This window comes from Brassica napus, chromosome C3 (assembly GCF_020379485.1).
Source record: "Brassica napus cultivar Da-Ae chromosome C3, Da-Ae, whole genome shotgun sequence".
NCBI lineage: Eukaryota > Viridiplantae > Streptophyta > Magnoliopsida > Brassicales > Brassicaceae > Brassica > Brassica napus.
In genome coordinates, this window is record NC_063446.1 from 1171606 (window position 1) to 1186042 (window position 14437).

A 14437-nucleotide genomic window follows, 5' to 3' on the forward strand; every position below is an offset into this window, starting at 1 on the left:
TAGTGAATATATATTCATGAAAATCTTTAATATTTAAGAATTTATTTTAAATGCACATTTATGAAAAACAATTCTAAATCTTATGAAGATATTATACATATGTATCAATATATTTCTTAATTTAGGAAGATATTATACTTATTCAAGAAAGTTTTCTTAAACTCAAATTTAGAAAGATATCATATACTATAGTTAATACATATTCATATACTATAGAAAGATATCAAATTTAGAAAGATATCATATAATTCAAGTTTAGTAAATTTATATTCATGAAAATCTTCTATATTTAAGAATGTATTTTAAATACACATTTATGAAAAATTCTAAATCTTATGAATATATTTCTTACTTTAGGAAGATATTATACTTATTCAAGAAATTTTTTTTAAACTCAAATTTTGAAAGATATCATATACATTAAGGATATACATTAAGGAAAGATATCATACACATTTTAAAAGTTTTTGCATCTACAGTGGAAAGGCATAAAGTATCTAAATACTTATAATAATTGTTAGAAAAGGAAAACAATTCACATTAGAATTTGTAATCTAATATTTTGTATCAGTCACATCTGAAATTTAGATACGATATAACGTAGGTCAATGACAAATAAGACAAACAATAAACAATTGTATTTTATCAAGAGAAAAAAACACAAATTATTGTACGAATTATAGATAATGAGATTTGTTTATGGCTCTTAAATCATGATTGATGACAGAACTGGTTAGATATATACTGTAAACTTTAGAAAACTTTAGTTTCTATCGACCATCCCCGTAATTCTTGATTGAGAAATTCCAGATAGTTTTTTTTTAAGCTTTTGTCACAAAAATAACATTTGTTGAAGAAAATAACCAAAATAAATTTTATTAAAGGGTAAAAATGTATTTTACCCTAGAATGAACTAATATATACTTAAGGTTTAAAGTTAAGGGTGAAGTTTTATGGATAGAGTTTCAAATTTTAAAAAGTAAAAAATAAATATAAAAATTTTCAAAATAAAATAAGCTATTTTGACAATTTTTTCTTTCTTGAAAAGTATTTTTGTAACGAAAACTTAAAATAAGCTATTTGAGAGAATTGATCTTCTCCATTTTATGTCCATCCCCATTTCTTTATCACAAAGATAATTATCATTTCTATAAAATAACCATATCACACACATTAAAAATATATCTATATTATATATTATACAATTAAAAATATCAAATTTTTTAAAATATCTATTAGAAATTTATTCATTAAAAATAAATATATTACATATTAATTTTTATAATAATTTTAAATAGCATATTCATACTGCTCTATCAATCATTCTATTAAACAGTTTAGCAAAAGCATACAGCTCCTGAAGCATACTGCTACTGCTAATGCTAGTGCTTTACCAATCAAGGCCTTAGTCTTTTTTTTTTTTATAACCGAATGTCCTAACCCCACCGAAGTAGTCCAGACTAGATCGAATCGACCAAGAACCAGCGAACTGGTCACCATTGTCAACATTAATTTAGTCATCTAATAAAGGTAAATATATTTACAAAAAGATTGCCATAAACTGAAAGTAATTCATAGTTTCACTTGTCGACATGATATATTTTTGTCCTTGTGTTCCAAAAAAATAATAATAATAATTTTAACACGTTTCATGAATAAAGAAAGAGAGATTGCTTTCATCTTCTTGAGCCGATTTCTGGATTCTCCTCCACCACAATTTACCTTCTTATAAACTCCTTCCACCGATCATTTTTTATTATTTATTTATCACAAATCCTCTTCTCTCTAAAACTTCTCACATAGAGTAAGAGCAATATCAATACATAAAAACAAAGAATATGACCAAGAACAAGAAGGAAGTGAATATCGAGACAAGGAAAGGGTCCACGATGGATGAGTGGCCTGAGCCAATCGTAAGAGTCCAGTCCTTAGCCGAGAGCAACCTCTCCTCTCTCCCCGACCGCTACATCAAACCAGCATCTCAACGTCCCACCACGATAGAGGAGGCTCCTGCCGCGACCAACATACCAATCATTGACCTTGAAGGACTCTTCTTGGAAGACGGGTCGCCAGACGAGGCCATCATGACTCAGATATCGGAGGCTTGCCGTGAGTGGGGATTCTTCCAGGTGTTGAACCATGGTGTGAGGCCAGAGCTGATGGACGCGGCTAGGGAGAATTGGAGAGAGTTTTTCCACTTGCCGGTTAATGAGAAGGAGACTCATAGAAACTCACCAAAAACCTATGAAGGATATGGAAGCAGACTAGGAGTTGAGAAAGGAGCCATTCTTGACTGGAGTGATTATTACTTTCTCCATCTTCTTCCTCCTCATTTGAAAGACTTCAACAAGTGGCCTTCTTTTCCTCCCACCATTAGGTCATCCTCTCTTCTTTAATATTTTTCTTATAACCTTATTATGAATTTTCTTAATTTTTGTACTTCTTACTTTTACTTTTTTGAGAGTCTAGAAAGAAGACCCATTTTACCAAAAAGTAGATTGTTTTTTCTTAACCGTTAAAATGTAGGGAACAAACGGTACGAACTTGGGAAATAGTATTTTCATTTTATTGGGGAGTGTGAAGAGAATCTCTTTGTTTACCATAGAATGTTGTACTAATAAGTTTCGTTGGAATCACCAAAAGAAAAAAAATATAAACAAAAACAAAAAGTACAATTTTGGAACTTGATTCATAGATTTTTAATTATTTTATATTTTTTTTAAATAGAGAAGTGATCGATGAGTATGGCAAGGAAGTAGTGAACCTATGCGGAAGAATCATGAAGGTTTTATCGTTAAACTTAGGATTAAAGGAGGAAAAGTTTCAAGATGCTTTTGGAGGTGAAAACATAGGAGCGTGTTTGAGAGTTAATTATTATCCAAAATGCCCTCGACCAGAGCTGGCTCTAGGTCTCTCTTCCCACTCCGATCCTGGCGGTATGACCATTCTGTTACCGGACGATCAAGTCTTCGGTCTTCAAGTCCGTAAAAATGACATGTGGATCACCGTCAAGCCTCATCCTCATGCGTTCATCGTTAATATCGGTGATCAAATTCAGGTAATTAATTAATTTTCTTTTCAGAATTTATATCAATTTATTTTTAAAACGTATATAAATGTTTTAAATGATGAAATATTCGAAATTATTAATATATAGAGACAATTTCCATATCTGTTTTTCATTCATCTACTATATATTCGAATTATTCATAACCAAAAAACTACAAAAAATGCTAACTAAGTAAAAAAAATTCACTACATGTTTCTTTATGAATCCCGAATAACTAATATTTGAATGGAATAAAATACGATAGTTATACAATATAAAAAGAAAAAAATAGGAAATAAAGTAAAATTAGTTAAAATAGTAGATAAATCACATACTATTACTGAATATCCTACAAACTGTAATTACATGTTTATACACTAAATATTTTTAAAGAAACAGATTATTCTCCTTGTTTTTTTTTGACAAAAAAAATCTAAGCTATTAATAAAAGGACAAATGCCGAATTAGTTATTTGACAACGAACGAAGAATATATCTAAGCTATAGTTCCACGTTTTAGACATGTTTAAAATGCAAGTATGATAAACAGTAACTACTTGGTGCCAAAATACCTTTTTGGATATTCAAAAGAAAATATCATTATAATTATTATGTCAATTCCAACAACAGAAATTACGTCCTTTTATATCTATGTCAACCTGTTTCTGTATAAAACGACAGTTTCACAAATAAAGTAATCCTCAATTATAATTGTTTCGAAAAAATTGGATGGGGGTGTCCCTGTTTTGATACGAAACAACAGCACATCCATAATCCTTCACTGCGCACATGTGTTGTTTGGCCTTTGCCCATGTTGCATTCAATGTATAACTAAACCGGCAACTTTTCAAAAGATTCTTTTAATCTTATATTCTAAACCGGCCACTTTTAATCTAATTTTCTAAACTGTTATGAATCTTAGACCATGTTTATCCCTACAAAATTCATTTGAGTTTTTTAGGTTTTTTTTGTCTAAAAAAAATTAAAAAGCAAACCAATCGCGGACCGCCACGAGTCAGTGGAGCCTGCGAACAGTGTAAGAAACTCACTAAAATCGGTTCTTAATTAGTAGTTTTTGTAACCGATCGTTAAGAGTTTTGTGGAAGCTTACGCACTAAGAACTTCATTAAGGACCCCGGATAAACATTCTCTTAGAATTATAACTTATGTGTGTGCCATGATAAAATGCAGATACTAAGCAACTCGGCATACAAGAGTGTGGAGCATAGAGTGATAGTGAACTCGGAGAAAGAGAGAGTTTCGCTTGCTTTCTTCTACAATCCTAAAAGCGATATACCAATCCAACCATTACAAGAACTTGTATCCACTCATAATCCTCCTTTATATCCTCCAATGACCTTTGATCAATATAGACTCTTTATCAGAACTCAAGGTCCACAAGGCAAATCTCATGTTGAATCTCATGTTTCTCCTCGTTAATTGTTTTCTCTTCCTATAAAGAAAATTAAATGTTTTGGTTTGTTTCATGATTTATATCTGACTTGTATGTGTACAATCTTTCAGGATCTGATTTACCTAGTAAATAAATATTGAATAAGATATATTGTTATACAATAATATTTTAGTATCTAATATTTTGCAAGCAAATGTTCAAGGAACATAGTTTCACAAAACTAATATCTATCATTATCTTTCGCACCTTGTTTAATTTTTTAATCTGTCGCCATGTTTGAAAAACCTGACTGATAGTGACCAGAGTACAATTAATTAGCGTATTATAAAGAGAAAATGTATAAATATTGAATATTAACGTCACATGATAATATTTAAATAGTGCTTAATCAACTAAGTTTCACAAAACTATTCAGAGTAAAACTATGCACACAAACATTAACAATATATACAATCTATTAATAAAAGACTAAAGCCGATATATACATTATCCATAAGTAAGTGAGATGAGCGTGATATCATATCATTTGCACTTTGTCAATGATGAGGAATCATATACTACAAATATATTTCTATCTAATTAAATATTATTCAATTATAAAACCCTGAGAGATTCGATATTACTGCATTTGTAAATTGAGGATTAGTGGTGAATAAGAAGATTGAGTGGATAATAATCTAAAAACAAAAAGCAGGTATACACAGGATATCACATATATAAATAATCTTATATATTAAAACAAAAGTCACAACTTTGATGCATGTGTGATTTTTTTAAAAATAGACCTAATGAACTTATTTCTAAAAAGTCATGTTACATTTAATTTATAATCTTATTATTTAAATTTTGGGTCTAGCAGAAATTTTTATCGGGCTATCAATAATTGGATTTAAATAATAGATGATTCATTGGATTTATAGATAGTATAAATTAAATAGATATAATTTAATGTTGTAATACTATACATTCCATATGTTAATTATTTAAATATTATCGATGTTAACTTTTAAAATTATAAAGATTTTATTTTAAATAAAAAAAATCATATTATCTAACAATGATTAATTTTTACTACCTTAAACCAATGAAAACAAATTTTAAACTATATAGTTTATTTTAAACATTAAATAAAAAATAAATGTTTAATTATTTACTCGATAATATAAATCAATGAAGGAAAAAATTTAATTTTTAAAAACATTTCTAAATTTGTGAAATGTTACAATATCTTTGAATATGACAATAAAACAATATTTTATTAATCTTTATATATATAGTTACGATTTTAATAATGAAATAATAATCCGAAAATATATATATAGAAGAAGATACAAATACATGTGAAAGTTTGAAATAATCTATTCAATGAAAAAATATACCATAAACTTATTATGTTTTAAAAATTGATAAACACATATATATTATAATATATACTAATTTATAATTGAAAACAAAATATTTATAAAAAAATAAATAAAAATAAAAATTCGCGAGGTTGCACGGAACGAGATGTAGTATCGTATTAAATGAGAATCATAAGCATGTGCGTTATTCAAGTGGGTGGGTAGGCACCACAAAGTGTCGACCTGGTCTTGAAATAGCATATAATCTTATCCAGGAAAGTGATACTATATAATAATATACTATAGTTGTTCAAAAAAAAAATACTATAGAAAATGCAAGTTGCATTTTAATTCACACTATAGAAGGTTGCGTCTCTCTAATGAATTGGATGAGTGAACATGTTCTTATAAAAAAGATTTGAATTGATCATAGTGGATACAAATATAGTCTTCACGCTTCAAAATGAATGTGGATACAGTATAGTCTTCACGTAGGGCATATACAATTGCAGAAGGAACATCAAAATGAATAATTACCATGAGATTTGTGAAGATTAGTGCATAAGATAAAATTTTTTTTAATAAACTTACCATGATATTACACATTTAAAGGATGAGAGTAGAGTCAATACATATACAAACATTTTACCAAAAAAAACATATACAAACACATTTGCTAATGGATGCAATCATTGATTATAATGATAATCAACTGGTCACGAGTCTATGCGTCATTGTTGAATGTTCAAACATGAATATACCAAAAACAAGCAAAGAAACATTACATACTTCTCATTGCTACTGAGCCGAGCGCCAAAGTAGGAAGAAACATAGAGAAGCCAACAATCACTGTGGACAGCAACTAAAGAGAGCCAATCTTGACGCTGCATACCATATTTGAAGATCTCTTCCACGGTGTTAGGGTTAGAGGACTCAGTAGCAGCCATAGATGTAGAAGGAAACGAAGAAAGGGTACAGAAGTAGGAGTCAGTGAGATTTGAGAGGTAGATCAGTGGTGTTAAATATTGGATTTGAGGTCAGTATCAGTGGTCTTCAAAACCCGATGCGTGCGGTGCGTCAGGACATGAAGAGATGTAAGAAGAAGGAGAAGAAGAACAGTAACAGCTTTTTCTTTCTCTCTGGTCTTTGAGTTTAATAGGCCATTTATTACGCCTACTTTGCATGGGCCTGGCCCATTATTATCTGAAGCTTGCATTGCAGCGTAGCTTAAAGCTTATTCAACGCTTCTGGTTAAAGATTTTTTTACTTCTCAATGAACCTTGATTTTTTTGAAACAAACTCTATTGTTGAGGATTCAAGTATATACTCAGTTGAAATGTTTCGATATATGAGTTCTTGAAACAGCTAATATGTACATAAAACCTTGTTGTTCAATACCTAAACCATGTGAAGAGCTCTCTCTCTTCCTCTATCTATCTAGTTTTCTAGATTTGCTTGCTGGATCCTTGATTGGATTAACTGTCCTGGATAGTATTCCTTCACTTTTTCAGCAAGAGTTGGGAGATCATTAATCCTCTCGAATAGACTGTCCCTGATCATTGAATAGATAGCATACAATATAAGTTCATAGACACAGCAGCGTTATACTTCAAGTAAAGCAAGAAACCATATGTTAAAAGGATAATAATATTTACCTGTCATCACGGCTAAGGCCAACACTGAAGAAGAAAGCAAGAGAGAGCAACCAAGAATCACAGTGCTCAGCCACCAACGTCACCCAATCAATAGCCCTCATACGATCTCTGGCTAAGTTGATTCCAACCGCTGGCTCGGGAAGATTAGGAGGAAGCACCATGCATGCTTCTTGCACGTCCCATGTCCCATCCGGGTATCCGTATAAAGACAGATCCTCCTTATAACCTTAAATCCCACCGAAAATGCAACGCATATAAGTTCAACACAAGTACAAGTTAACATGATAACAGAGAGGAACTGATGAATGTATAGAGTTTATGTTACCCGGATCGCATAAATTGTATAAAGTTCCAACATCTGGTAAGCACAGGCAAGAAGAAGAAAGATTAAAGAAAGAAAGAAAAAGGTTACGTAAAAAGGCATAAGATCTAGGGTTTAGGAGAAATAAGAAGTTCAGTTTGTTTACCTGTACCGAAAGCTCGAAGCAAGCCGACGCGACGTAATCTATAATTTATGAAGATATGCTCGACGGTTCTTGGGATGTAGTCATCGCTTATCAGTGGGGAAGAAGATGGTAGACGACGGTGCATGTCCCCGTTTTGTGCGGAAGAAGAAGAAGGAACTACACGGCGGAACATGTCGTCGTTTTGATGGGGAAGACGAGGAAGAAGAAGATACAGTATGCTTGAGAATACGTATGATCAAAGGTGTTGGAGAGTTGATGGAGGTCTGCATCAATTTCTTTCAAACCCCAATGCGTACGGAGAGAGATCGTCTGTGTTGTTAAGTAGGAGAGTGTTTAACAACCGAAGTTATATGCCTTGCGTTAGACGCAATATCTTTATTGGGCCTCTTGGACTTGTAGCCATCATGGGTCGGCCCATCTAAATCAATATATTAATTTTTGAATAATTTCCAAAAATTGTGTGATGGATCATAACATCAATTTATGGATGTCATTTATTCTCTTCTTTTGTCCTAAAAGTCCTTAGACTACTTTTCGAAAGATCTCTGACAACAACTCATATACAAAAAAAAGATCTCTAAACTCCAATCACAGTCACAGACAAAGTGCATAAGAATCCTATGATAAAGGATTAAATCTACGGATGTAGAAGCTGGCTCTCACTCAGGGCTTAATGTGTTCTCGAATGAAGTCTTGGATCTGAACAGTTTCTCCATTGAGTCCAGATGCTTCAGCGGCAGTGACTTTATTACAGCAATGGGAGAAAGAGAACACTTCTCCTTCGATCCCAATGGTGTAGTCGTTGGCTATATCAGCTGTAGATACTGCACTCCTCGAAGCCCTCAGTTTCTCACTGACGGCAAGAAAAGAAATAAAGATAATTAAGAAATGATGACTACTGGCTTTACGAGAGGATATTGGGTTGTTAATAAAATTTAAAAATCGTTACATTTCTTTCTCCATCTGCTTCCTGATGAACTCCTTGGTGTGTGCGGTGAGTTTATCTGTCTTATTACAGCAAAGGAGGACTGGTACCTTCTTCTTGACAACGTTGGCATTCGTCAGAATGTCGTATAGGTACCTATCAAACCATTGCAATGCCTAATGTGTTAAGATTGTGTGTATCTGTGTGAGAGAACAAAAAAAAAAAAAAGAGTTTTTGAAGTTACTCTGAAGCTGCACGACAGTTTGGGAGGAACTCCAAGGCGTCTACTACAAAGACAATGGCTGCAGCTTGGGGCAAGAACTCTTCTAGCTTAGGTCGAAGCCGAGAGTGCCCAGGAACATCAACAAGATGCACAGGCTTGATTTTTCCTTTCTGTCACGCAGAGAGGTAATGTGTTAATACATGCATTAAAATCAAGGCTAAAGGTAAGAAGCCTCACCTTAGCGTTTTCGGAGTGAAGAACGAAAGTGCCTTCATTCGGTTCCATTGATGTAACAGTGCCCTGATGCGATGATCCATCTCGGAGCTGCCAATCAAACATTTATCATCTTAAACAATCACCTAGTCATTCAAGCTGACAAAAATAAACTACATTGCTCGTAACTTCATACACAAAAATGCATATGAAGATATGAACCAGAAGCCAAAATACTCACTTGATAGAAAAGCACAGTCTTTCCACTTCCACCGAGCCCGGAAAGGAGCACAGTGTTGGATTTGGTACGCCTGACCAAGCGAACTGCATAAGGCAAACAAAAGATTCAACGTTTAGTCGTTTACTAATGTAACAATCAAAGTGAAATATTGCATAACCCCTCAGAAAATACAATTGACAGTTTTAATCAAACACACAAACAAATTAATACTCTGGCTTAGTCACAAATCTAAAATTGTAGCTCGAGACACTTAACATATCAAAGAAAAACTATCGAAGACGTTTAGGAGAGATGTTGCGTAACTATCGAAACTAAGCAAAGGCAAATAATGTGAGGGTCTGCTGCTACATACTTGATAAGAGGAGCAAAATGGTTGTAAACAAGAGAACACCAACGGCCGCATAGAGCTGATCTTGAGGTATCTTCTGAAGATACTCAATGCCTTGATTCGACCACTGCTCCGCCATGATTTTCAGATCTTCCAAATTCTCCACTTCAACCTAATTCCAGAGATAATGTTCAAATCACCCCCAACACTTATCCCCCAAGTTACTAACATTTGATTTCTCAGCTTCAACCGGATCTCGAAAATTCAAATATAGATTCCAAATCAAATTTCTACAGATGAGAGCTACACCAGTATTACAGAGAAAGTAAATGGTTAGATGGAGGAGATAGAAACGCACCGGCTAGAGAGGCGGAAGAATTAATGCCACAACGATCACTGTGGGAGAGATGGATGACGACGGTGGGAAGCGGATGATTATAGGGTCCAGATTCTTATGAAGAATTTAAATGGGCTGAGAAAAAGCCCAGCCCGTTAAGTTAACATGACGTGTCTATAAAATAAGTTGAGAACTTTCCCGCACGACGTCGTTTCAAGCTAACTTAAATTGGAAGTTTGGAACTAGGCTTGGGGATAATATCCGTATCTCGATATTCAAACCGAAAGCGAACCAAAAAATCTGATTCATACTCGGTGCGAAATTTAAAAAAAATATACAATGGATTTTTGTAGGATGTTTCGAAACATGTTCGAACCTGAAAAAAAAACTTTTAGACATAAAATGTTATTAACCGAACTTGAATGGATAAACAGAAAAAAATCCTATATAGTATCTGAAGGAACCGATCTGAATGTTCAAATTAGTATACAATAGAAATATTTGAAACATAAATATGTAATTCAAACATTCGGTTTCATGTTTATTTTGATATAATATCTAATGATAATTATAGATATTTAAAATTTAAATAAATAGTTTAATTAGTACCCATAATGAGCGAAAAGAAAGATGGAGGGATGTGAAGCAGAAGAGATTAAAGCAAACATTAAGGTAAACAAAAGTCTTTGTAAAGTAATGGTAACTTTTATTTTTCAGCTCTAGATCTATTTATGAGCATAAAAGAAAGAAAGTTAAATAAAATCTTCTGATCTCTTCTTCTTTTTCATTAAGTAGCTGATAAGCCACCATCACGTCGCTTCACGATGATCGGATACCGTTTCTGTGTCCTTGTAGTTGGAAAGAAAACCATCTTGTCTTGTTCTTCATGAACCCAACTGCTCGAAAATTAACAAAACAAAACCAAATCATTCTTCTTTTAGCATTTGGATAATGAAAAGCAGGCTATTAATTATTTTGTATCTCAAGGTATTTATTTACCTGAAGCTTGTCACTAGGTGGTGAAGGAAAACAGAGATTGCAACCCTAGCTAGCTCGTAACCAGGACATATCCTTGGTCCTCCACCAAACGGTGTGAACACTTTAGAAGGGCTTGTTGTTACCGAGTTGCTCTGTTCATCAAAATCAAGAGAGCAAAGATAAGCTCTAAATCAAGATAAGCTCTAAATCAAGATCAAGAAATGCCAATGGCTTACAAAAATATAAACCTGCCATCTCCAAGGGTTGAAAGTGCGAGCGTCGTTGAAGTTGTTTGGGTCTAAATGAACTCCTCTAAACGATAAGAACACCTTCCACCCTTTTGGAATCTTATAACCTGTTTTTTTTTTTCATGTAAGAACGTTTTGGCATTTTGTATACAGAACTGACTCATTTTCATTTCACAATTTTTTTTTGCTAGGGTTTTTCATTTCAAAGTTAGTATATATTTTTTACCATTGATCTCAACATCCGTCATTGCCCGCCTGAAAACACCGCCGATGACGTTAGCTACTCTCAGAGTCTCGTTAACCACCTGAATCATAATAATTTTTGCAAGAGATTAGTGAGAAAGGATCATAAGACAAGAGGTAATAAAATCTTGTAAGAACACTCACACATTGTGTGAATGTCATTGACTTGTAATCACTCCATTCAAGACTCTCAGAATCGCTCTTCATTGCCCTAAACTTTTCATGCTCTTCCTGTTTAATTTCAACCAAGCCAATACCAACTCAACCAATAATAAAAGAACAAAAAGGTTAAAGCAAAATTATAATTAGGTGTTCTTTGGTTTATAGTACCACGCACTAAATCTAGTGAACATTAAACCATCCTTAGAGTTAGAGACAAAACTAATGACATAGACAAATAATAATTAAAATGCTAAATTAATAAAATGCATTTCTACCCTAAAACCCAAACAAAGCAGCATAGTTGATAAAAGTGATAAGTGATAACACATCGGCAGCTCGATCTGGTCCTAAAATTATATCGGTTTGCATGCATGCAGTAGAGGATCGAATCTTAACTTTTTTAAATATCCTTTTTTTTTTTGTAAAAGAGCTTTAAATATCTTTTCAAAAACACGAACAAACATGCATGACATTGACACATATATATGTAGGGTGTAACTGGTAACAACTAAAAGGAATATATGGAATGATAGGAATTATAATTTCTGGAATTTAATGGAATGGAATCAGCATTCCACTTATTCCAAAACGTTTTTGATTTGGAATGATTTTTCAAATGATAGTTATTTTTTTTTCTGGAATGTTATGGAATGAAATAGAATACATATTCCATTTTTTAGTTGTAACTGGTGAATTTTTTTGGAATGCACATGAATCAAGCATTCTGAAAATTTTTATTCCAAAAAACTGCATTCCAGTTGCAGCCGTAAAGACACTCTTTGCGAAATGGGGGGATTACTAAACATAGAAAATACCTTGAGTTGAGCAAGAGCTAGAGGAGTTTCGGTAAGAAACTTAACGGCGAGACACATGATCGTAGGCGTTGTTTCATAAGCATCGACGAGTATAGCCACAAAAAAGTCAACAATCTCTTCATTGGAAAAGCCATCATCCGCCGCTATCAACGCCGCGAGCATATCTGTTTTTCTCTCGGCTCCTTCTTCCCTTTCCTCCCTCCTCTCCATAATCACCGCCGTCAACGCCTCCGCCACCTTCCTCCGCGCCTTAAGAAAAATACAAATATAGATATTAGAATAGTCCAAAGCAATTAAATAAAAAGAAGAGTAATTAAACTAATTAGTCAAAAATACTTTGATAGCTTTGCGGTAAGTGGTGGAGAGGAGAGGGTGAGAAAGAGAGAAGAACCCTTCGATAACAAGATGATATTCTTTCCTTAAATTCTCACTCCACTCCCCTGGATCAAAGCTCGTGAGCTGCTTCACTGCTACGTCAAACGTCATCTGCATTATCATCAACCATAATACAACATACATCATCCATGCAAATTAGCAAAAAATAGTGATATATATATATATATATATATATATATCACCTATGGCTGGTTTTGGACACAAACGGTTGAATATTCACTTTGATTCCAAATTTTTTTGGTAAAATGGTAAAATATGTTTTTTTAAATTTATTATACATAGGTAGCATGGTCCTTAATTATATTGTCGGATTTTTTTTCAAATAAAAAAAAAGTCAAAAATGCTTATATTCATTCGATCCTATCATCCATGCATGCCTTTTATTTAATGTGTTACCTTTTTGGATTCTTCCATGAGGAGAACACGAGAGGACCAAGAACCGAGATTAAACCGGACTAACCGGTCAATATCAACCATGAGATGGTCTTTCATGGCTGAAGCATTAGCGAAGCTCATGGTGAAAGAGTGCATACGTTTATGCAAAGAACCTTCCATACGAATCAAAGAGTGTTTCCCCATAAGATTACTTATAGAATCTGGATAAGAGCACTCGAAGAGCTTCCCCTCGTTCTGGAGAACGAACCGGTTCGTTTCCGCATCAGCAGAGAAAACCGTCGGTTCACCGAATAGATGCGTCGTGAAAACCGAACCGTACCGGGCCACTCTCTCGTCGATGAAAGGCTCAGGATCCTCTGTCTTGTAAGCTTTGATCAGCTGTAGAGTCTCGCCTATGAGAGGAAAGCCGACACTTCCTGGAGGAAGTCCCATCCGACGGTAACGGGTGCGGCGAAAGAGGAGGAGGAAAGCGGCTGCGAGGGAGGAGATGAGGAGGGCGAGGGCGGTGAAGGAGAAGGAGAAGGCCATGATGATGATGAGATGATGATGATAGAGAGGAAAGGATAGATGGAGTATATATGGAGATGGGAGAGTGGGCACGCTGGGGGTTTCTGCATGAGTAAGGACCTTTCATCATTATACTCTTTTTTTGGTCAGTTCATCATTATACTCTTTTGCATTTTTCTTCATTATTTTTCTCTAAAATTTGATAGCATTTAATATTTCATTAATTTATGAATTGTTAACTAAGAAATAAGTATTCTTTTTTTAGAATTTGTTTTTTTTTCCTATATATCATTGTTATATTGCTTGGTGTTTATCTATGAAATTTTAAATGTTCCAAGATATATATTCAAGGTATTATCTAAAAATATCATAAATATATTATTTTTCTGTATATATTAATTAACTTTTATGTAAATATATCGACTTTTATGCATGTAAGACACTGACTAAAGTAGATATACATTTAAGATCTAAAAATATCTTATATTATTAGCTTTT

The 14437-nt window shown here is 33.4% G+C and overlaps 4 protein-coding genes across 5 annotated transcripts; 1 reads left to right on the forward strand and 3 right to left on the reverse strand.

Moving 5' to 3' along the window:
- The first annotated feature begins 1564 nt into the window (after positions 1-1564).
- On the forward strand, positions 1565-4566 carry LOC106382974 (jasmonate-induced oxygenase 2-like). Its single transcript, XM_013823074.3, has 3 exons — positions 1565-2377; positions 2728-3058; positions 4240-4566. The coding sequence occupies exons 1-3, from the start codon at positions 1839-1841 to the stop codon at positions 4486-4488; spliced, it is 1119 nt and encodes a 372-aa protein (XP_013678528.2). The 5' UTR covers positions 1565-1838; the 3' UTR covers positions 4489-4566.
- A 1801-nt stretch (positions 4567-6367) lies between these two features.
- On the reverse strand, positions 6368-8252 carry LOC106383166 (PHD finger protein ALFIN-LIKE 7-like). Its single transcript, XM_022698073.2, has 4 exons — positions 7928-8252; positions 7786-7818; positions 7461-7686; positions 6368-7357 (listed from the first exon to the last, which is right to left on the reverse strand). The coding sequence occupies exons 1-4, from the start codon at positions 8097-8099 to the stop codon at positions 7243-7245; spliced, it is 546 nt and encodes a 181-aa protein (XP_022553794.1). The 5' UTR covers positions 8100-8252; the 3' UTR covers positions 6368-7242.
- Positions 8253-8391: 139 nt separating this feature from the next.
- LOC106382973 (signal recognition particle receptor subunit beta-like) lies at positions 8392-10300 on the reverse strand. Its single transcript, XM_013823073.2, has 7 exons — positions 10216-10300; positions 9882-10029; positions 9530-9612; positions 9313-9399; positions 9097-9245; positions 8877-9008; positions 8392-8780 (listed from the first exon to the last, which is right to left on the reverse strand). Exons 2-7 carry the CDS (start codon positions 9994-9996, stop codon positions 8591-8593), a joined length of 756 nt encoding a protein of 251 aa, XP_013678527.1. The 5' UTR covers positions 9997-10029; positions 10216-10300; the 3' UTR covers positions 8392-8590.
- A 584-nt stretch (positions 10301-10884) lies between these two features.
- Positions 10885-14031, reverse strand: LOC106386485 (cytochrome P450 90A1-like). 2 transcript variants are annotated; one of them, XM_022698524.2, is made up of 8 exons: positions 13433-14031; positions 12977-13126; positions 12641-12889; positions 11808-11894; positions 11647-11725; positions 11409-11527; positions 11194-11324; positions 10885-11090 (listed from the first exon to the last, which is right to left on the reverse strand). In XM_022698524.2, the coding sequence occupies exons 1-8, from the start codon at positions 13958-13960 to the stop codon at positions 10982-10984; spliced, it is 1452 nt and encodes a 483-aa protein (XP_022554245.1). In that variant the 5' UTR covers positions 13961-14031; the 3' UTR covers positions 10885-10981. The 2 variants fall into 2 exon arrangements, with proteins under 2 accessions (XP_022554245.1, XP_013681777.1); XM_013826323.3 differs by having other exon boundaries at positions 11421-11527; positions 13433-13992.
- Positions 14032-14437: the final 406 nt, after the last annotated feature.

Coding starts and splice junctions, on each gene's coding strand:
- LOC106382974 (XM_013823074.3), top strand. CDS start 1,839: ATGACCAAGAACAAGAAGGAAGTGAATATCGAGACAAGGAAAGGGTCC. Junction 2,378..2,727: donor TCTTTTCCTCCCACCATTAG/GTCATCCTCTCT, acceptor TTTTTTAAATAG/AGAAGTGATCGATGAGTATG. Junction 3,059..4,239: donor ATATCGGTGATCAAATTCAG/GTAATTAATTAA, acceptor GATAAAATGCAG/ATACTAAGCAACTCGGCATA.
- LOC106386485 (XM_022698524.2), bottom strand. CDS start 13,960: ATGGCCTTCTCCTTCTCCTTCACCGCCCTCGCCCTCCTCATCTCCTCC. Junction 13,127..13,432: donor TCATGGAAGAATCCAAAAAG/GTAACACATTAA, acceptor ATGATAATGCAG/ATGACGTTTGACGTAGCAGT. Junction 11,528..11,646: donor GACGGATGTTGAGATCAATG/GTAAAAAATATA, acceptor AAAAAAAAACAG/GTTATAAGATTCCAAAAGGG.
- LOC106383166 (XM_022698073.2), bottom strand. CDS start 8,099: ATGTTCCGCCGTGTAGTTCCTTCTTCTTCTTCCGCACAAAACGGGGAC. Junction 7,819..7,927: donor GCTTCGAGCTTTCGGTACAG/GTAAACAAACTG, acceptor TGTGCTTACCAG/ATGTTGGAACTTTATACAAT. Junction 7,687..7,785: donor ATACAATTTATGCGATCCGG/GTAACATAAACT, acceptor GTGGGATTTAAG/GTTATAAGGAGGATCTGTCT.
- LOC106382973 (XM_013823073.2), bottom strand. CDS start 9,996: ATGGCGGAGCAGTGGTCGAATCAAGGCATTGAGTATCTTCAGAAGATA. Junction 9,613..9,881: donor CATTTTGCTCCTCTTATCAA/GTATGTAGCAGC, acceptor TGCCTTATGCAG/TTCGCTTGGTCAGGCGTACC. Junction 9,009..9,096: donor AACTGTCGTGCAGCTTCAGA/GTAACTTCAAAA, acceptor ATGGTTTGATAG/GTACCTATACGACATTCTGA.